The sequence below is a fragment of the Elaeis guineensis genome, chromosome 5 (genome assembly GCF_000442705.2).
Source record: "Elaeis guineensis isolate ETL-2024a chromosome 5, EG11, whole genome shotgun sequence".
NCBI lineage: Eukaryota > Viridiplantae > Streptophyta > Magnoliopsida > Arecales > Arecaceae > Elaeis > Elaeis guineensis.
In genome coordinates this window covers 122,457,625-122,463,626 of record NC_025997.2, presented here as the reverse complement: position 1 = coordinate 122,463,626, position 6,002 = coordinate 122,457,625, and the positions used below count along the sequence as shown (strand labels likewise).

At 47.9% G+C, this 6,002-nt stretch overlaps 1 protein-coding gene across 1 annotated transcript; it reads left to right on the top strand.

The window, feature by feature from the left end:
* Window positions 1-1,380: 1,380 nt before the first annotated feature.
* On the top strand, window positions 1,381-5,596 carry LOC105046206 (cation/H(+) antiporter 15). The gene is made up of 3 exons (XM_010924722.3): window positions 1,381-1,666; window positions 1,785-2,804; window positions 3,960-5,596. The coding sequence occupies exons 1-3, from the start codon at window positions 1,427-1,429 to the stop codon at window positions 5,298-5,300; spliced, it is 2,601 nt and encodes an 866-aa protein (XP_010923024.1). The 5' UTR covers window positions 1,381-1,426; the 3' UTR covers window positions 5,301-5,596.
* Window positions 5,597-6,002: the final 406 nt, after the last annotated feature.

Genomic DNA, 6,002 nt, shown 5'->3' with positions numbered 1-6,002 from the left:
CGGTCCTCCACCGTCTCGAATCTCGTACCAACTTCAAAAGTTCGTATCTCCTCCATCCGAGCTTCGTTTGGGATGATCTTGATCTCGTTGGACTTCATTTTTTACCGTGAATCTCAGGGCTCAATGTAGGCTGAATCTAGAAGCGTCAAATCCTAACCTGTGTGTTCTTTTAATTAGAAAAAAATTTATCTTGTTTTGTGCTTGAAATAATAACAAAAATGCAGGATTAAAGGACCACGACATACCATGCTGATTCAATGGATAGATTATGAAGGAAACTCCACCTACGGATATACTTGTCAAATCAAGTTACCTGAGGAGTTAACCTTTTTGAGTTCTTTTCCGCTTCAATCTATGGGGAAGAAAATCAAATGACAGATTTACTTGCCAACATGACTTCACACTTCATAGGTCCACGAAGCTGACTGTTCGACCGGTGGCTTAATCTGATGCTTTGCATTTGTGTCCTAACTGCTGGATTCACTGTATCTCTTATTTGTTTGTGATCCTAATCTTCTTTTATAAATCTTAATCTTTTTTTATAAATCCTCTACTTAACAAAATAAAAAAATACTTATGTGGAAAAAACATATGCTTATGTCACAAGAACTGTTTAAAAGAGATGACATAACATTAACCAAAGTGACATGGAATAGATGATATGGTACATAGACGATGATAAAATATAATAAATAAAATTTTTTATTTTAATGATGTATGTATTAATGATGATGTGATATATATGTGGTGATCTGATATATGTATGATGGTGCCGTATATATATTTCTATATTTTTTGCTTAAAAATATTTAATTATTGAGTGTAATATCATTATTTAATATATTATAAATTATGTTTTTGATTTTTTGAATTTTATAAATATTTTTATGCTGAACTATACTGGGACTATACCACAAGGCTCTGTAGTACATCTTCCAACTTATTTTTTCAATATTTTTTTCTGATTTCTACGGATCTGCTTATAGTTGTTTGGTTTAATTTAGCCTATTTACCGAGAAAGAAAAAACGCGCAAGAATACTCATGAGACTAGACACTTGGCAACCAAAGCTCCCTTGATCCGGACGTACTTAATTTCTACCGTTGCACCACACGTCCCGTACACTGCAAACCACAATAACCGTCGAGTTCTTTCCCTTCCATTTCTCTCGCGGATATCGGGACGACCAATAGACCCATCACAACCTCCAACTCCACCCCAAACTGCCGGACTACCGGCCAAAAAATAGCAGCGTAGCTGCGTTCCTGCACTGGTCAAAGTCAAACCAGACGTCACCTGGCCGTTCCCATCCCTAATTGCCCTCCCCTTCCTCCCCTGCTCCGATCCTCCTCCATCTCTCCTTGCTTCCCCTGGCCACAAACCCAACAACAAAGCAAAGTGGTTGGAACGTACTGCCATGACCGAAGATGGAATCCGCGAACCTCACCGATCGCGTGAGATTGGCCATCGCCAGCGGTGTCGGCGGCGGTGTCGTCTGCTACTCCCCGACGCTCATCACAACGAACGGCATCTGGAAGGGCAGCAACCCCTTGGAATACTCCCTCCCCCTCTTCATCATTCAGGTCATCCTCGTCGTCGTCACCACCCGCGTCCTCGTCATCCTCCTCAAGCCCTTACACCAGCCCCGTGTCGTCGCTGAGATCATCGTAACGTCCCTCTTCACTCTTCTCTCCTCCTCTCAATTATTCGACCATCGATCCCATCCAAATCCAAAAATAAAAGACTCATTCTTCTTTCAAATGCTGCATGTGTATTGATTCCTAGGGAGGCATCCTCTTGGGGCCATCGTGCCTGGGTAGCGTGAAAATTATGGGCGAATCGCTCTTCCCGATCAGGAGCTTGCTGACGCTGGAGACCGTGGCGCACATCGGCCTCCTCTTCTTCCTATTCCTAGTCGGCGTTGAGATGGATGTCATGGTGATAAAGAGGACCGGGCGACGGGCGCTGGTCATTGCTGTGGCCGGCATGGTCGTCCCGTTCGGCATCGGCATCGTGGCCTCCTATGGCCTCCAACGCCACGTCTCCAGGAACATCCACCAAGGCTCCTTCCTCCTCTTCATCGGCGTGGCCCTCGCCGTCACGGCCTTCCCCGTCCTCGCGCGCATCCTCGCCGAGTCCAAGCTCCTCAACACCGAGATCGGCCGCATTGCCATGTCGTCGGCCATCGTCAACGACATGTGCGCGTGGATCCTCCTTGCGCTCTCCATCGCCCTCTCGGATAACGGCCGGGGGGGAGGGAAGCCCAACGGGAACGCGCTGGCGTCCCTCTGGGTACTGCTCTCGGGTGTGGTCTTCGTGCTGTTTTGCTTCTACGCCGTCCGGCCGGCGATGCGGTGGATCATGAAGCGGACGCCGGAGGGGGAGGGGGTGAGCGACTTCCACGTGTGTCTGATACTGAGCGGCGTGATGCTGGCCGGGTTGACGACGGACGCCATCGGGATTCACTCGGTGTTCGGGGCGTTTGTGTTCGGGCTGGTGGTACCCAACGGGCCGCTGGGGGTGGCGTTGATAGAGAAGCTGGAGGACTTCGTGACCGGCTTGTTGCTGCCGTTGTTCTTTGTTATTAGTGGACTGAGGACGAACCTGGCCACGGTTAGGGACCCAAAGACGGTGATAGCTCTGGTCGTGGTCTTCGTGCTGGCGAGTGTGGGGAAGATCCTGGGCACCGTTCTGATTGCTGTCTTCTTTACGATGTCGTTCCGAGACGGGCTGGCTCTGGGTTTCCTCATGAATACCAGAGGGCTTGTGGAGATGATCGTCCTCAACATCGGAAGGGACAAACAGGTACGTGACTATTTTTCCCAAAGAAAAAGATCATCGCCGGCCGCGGTAACCCTGGAAACGTTGACCATATGACTTGCAATTAATTAACGTATTGTTGGATCAGTCCAATTCTACAGAATTTTCCGTCCAATTTATAGAAATAGCCAAACAGCCCTTAATAATCACCTAATCCTACGATTCCAAGTTGGATCGTTTATTGCATAATCTAAATTCGGACAAATGATTCAATCAAAAAAAAAAAAAAAAACCGACAATTTGACTTGTTAATGTTTAAGTTTCTGAATGGATCGGATAACCAACCAATCAAATATTTAAAAATATATTTATATTTTATACATTTATTATAAAATTTTTATTTAGTACCTTATATTTATTTTTTTAATTTTTTAAACTTAATTTAATATTGCATTACGTATTTTTTATTTATGTATTTATATTTATGTTCGAATGTGATAATATTCATTTATATGTTACTTGGACATTGTATCATATATTATTTTGATAATGTTATATCCACTTGTGCATTAAAATTGCCTGAGCTATCGATTCATTCGGATTGTTAAATTTTTAAGTGAACTGTTTTTTCATGTTCTGTATTACTACTTCCATAAATCCATTATCTTCTTTGAACATAGCATATATTTAGATAATATCTATTTTCAGAAGACAATTAACGAAGCAAATTATAAGATGAAATTATAAAGCAATAGACTTTAGCATGCAGAAAATATTTTTGTTGATATTCAAATGCAATTAGTAGCCACATAAAATGATGAGCATATATTTTGCCTATGCTCATTGGTAGAATTACTTCTCAATGTCGCATAATTGGACCATAAATACCAATTGTGGAATTGTTACCTTACAATTTCAAAAAAAAAAAAGGGTAATTCTTATTCATGATTATTATGTCAGTAATTTATTCATTGTTTTTCAATAATGTTGATATTATTTTGATCTCAATTATCTTTATATTGTGAACATAAAAGATTTGTAATAAGGTTACTTTTGACAAACTGTAATCTCTAACAATATTGATGTTTGGCTTTTATCTGAACTGGCCTGGTTGACCTGGTCATCGTTAACTTCTTTTTTGAAGCCAACAAAAATTCTAGTTTTGTTTCTTGAGCGTTTCGTTCTGGGCTGTATCGTCAGGTGCTGGACGACGAGTCGTTCGCGGTGATGGTGGTGGCCTCGGTGGCGATGACGGCGTTGGTGACCCCGGTGGTGATGGCCGTCCACCGGCCGACCCGCCGCCTGATCGGCTACAAGCGTCGCAACCTCCAGCGTTCGAAGCCGGACGTGGAACTCCGCATGATGGTCTGCGTCCACAACACCCGCAACGTCCCCTCCCTCATCTCCCTCCTCGACCTCTCTCACCCCACCAAACGCTCCCCAATCTTCGTCTACGCCCTCCACCTCGTCGAGCTCACCGCCCGCGCCACCGCCATGCTCATCGTCCACAGCGCCCACTCCTCCTCCTCCGCCGGCGGCGGCCGCGCCCACTCCGACCACATCTTCGCCGGCTTCGAGAGCTACGAGCAGCACGCCGGCGGCGTCTCCGTCCAGACCATCACCACCGTCTCCACCTACGGCTCCATGCACGAGGACGTCTGCGCCCTCGCCGAGGACAAGCACGTCACCCTCATCGTCCTCCCCTTCCACAAGCAGCAGACCGTCGACGGCGCCATGCAGCCCATCAACCCCGCCATCCGCACCCTCAACGAGGGCGTCCTCGCCACCGCTCCCTGCTCCGTCGCAGTCCTCGTCGACCGCGGCCTCTCCGCCGCCTCCCGCGCCGCCCCCGCTCACACCCCCACCCACCACGTCGCCCTCCTCTTCTTCGGCGGCCCTGACGACCGCGAGGCCCTCGCCTACGCCTCCCGCATGGTCGAGCACCCGGGCGTCAAACTCCTCGTCATCCGCTTCCTGCCCGGCGACGACCCCGCCGCCTCCACCTCCCCCTCCGCCACCGCCGCTGCCACCCGTGACTCCAGAGTCATCACCATCGTCACCGACGGCAGTCGCCAGTGGCAGCTCGACGACGAGTGCATGAACGAGTTCCGGCTGCGCAACGTGAGCAACGAGTCGGTGGCGTACACGGAAAGAGTGGTGAACAGCAGCGAGGACACGGTGGCGGCGTTGCGGGCGATGGAGAGCATACACGATCTGTACATAGTGGGGAGGGGGCAGGGGGAGGCGACGCCGATGACGGCGGCGCTGGCGGAGTGGATGGAGTGCCCGGAGCTGGGGCCGATTGGGGACCTGCTTGCTTCGTCGGACTTCTCGGCCACGGTGTCTGTGCTGGTGGTGCAGCAGTACGTTGGCGGGGCGTTGGGGCCGGAGGTGCCGGCAGAGTCGGCGGACAGCCCAACCGGCAGGGCGGTGCCCCAGTACTTGAATAATGCCAACCAGCGGATCTCCGTGGTCGCCGGGACGCACCGTGGGGCGGCGCCGGCATCCTTTAATGTTGGTTGGAATGGAAGGCAAGCATGAGATAATTCTGCGCATTCACAAGCCAACGGATGGCAATTTTGGCTGGGTTCGTTTAAAAGATAGCTGACCTATGTTGAGGCATGAATTTTGGTTGAGTGCATGGCAAAGTGTTTCTCTCAACATGCAGGAGGTCTTGGTAGTATGCAATCCATCTTGATTGCATTTGTGCATCAGATGCAACCTAGCGATTCCTTTTAGTTCTTTTGATTGCTTTCATTATTATTCTTTTGATTTAGCTTCTATTCAAATGTACAGATTGTACACAGGTTTAATTGTTAATTACATTAAGTGATTGTTTGGAGCGCACACATGTTTTAGTACTCATTCCCTCCCTCTCTCTCTCTCTCTCTCTCTCTCTCTCTCTCTCTCTTATTAGATAACTATATATCCACTTTATTACCGTGGTACCGTAGATATCTTCGATCAGTATGTTACCGTGGACATCTCAGATCGGTGAGTTATCTTCATGGTTGCCGATCCAAACATTGAGCTGAAGTACACGGAGCTGGACTATTTGCATCTAGTCTGATGTGCGGCCCATTTAGCATGTGAGCTTCCTCCATTATCTCAGTAAGTCAGTCTTCTGGTACGTGCAGCAGCTGTCCATCCTAAATGGATAAGCTCAGATGTAACTAACTCTCCATAATTTCGCGGGAGCAGATAAGAGCTAGAATATCTAGCCCACAATGGCACGTCCAATAA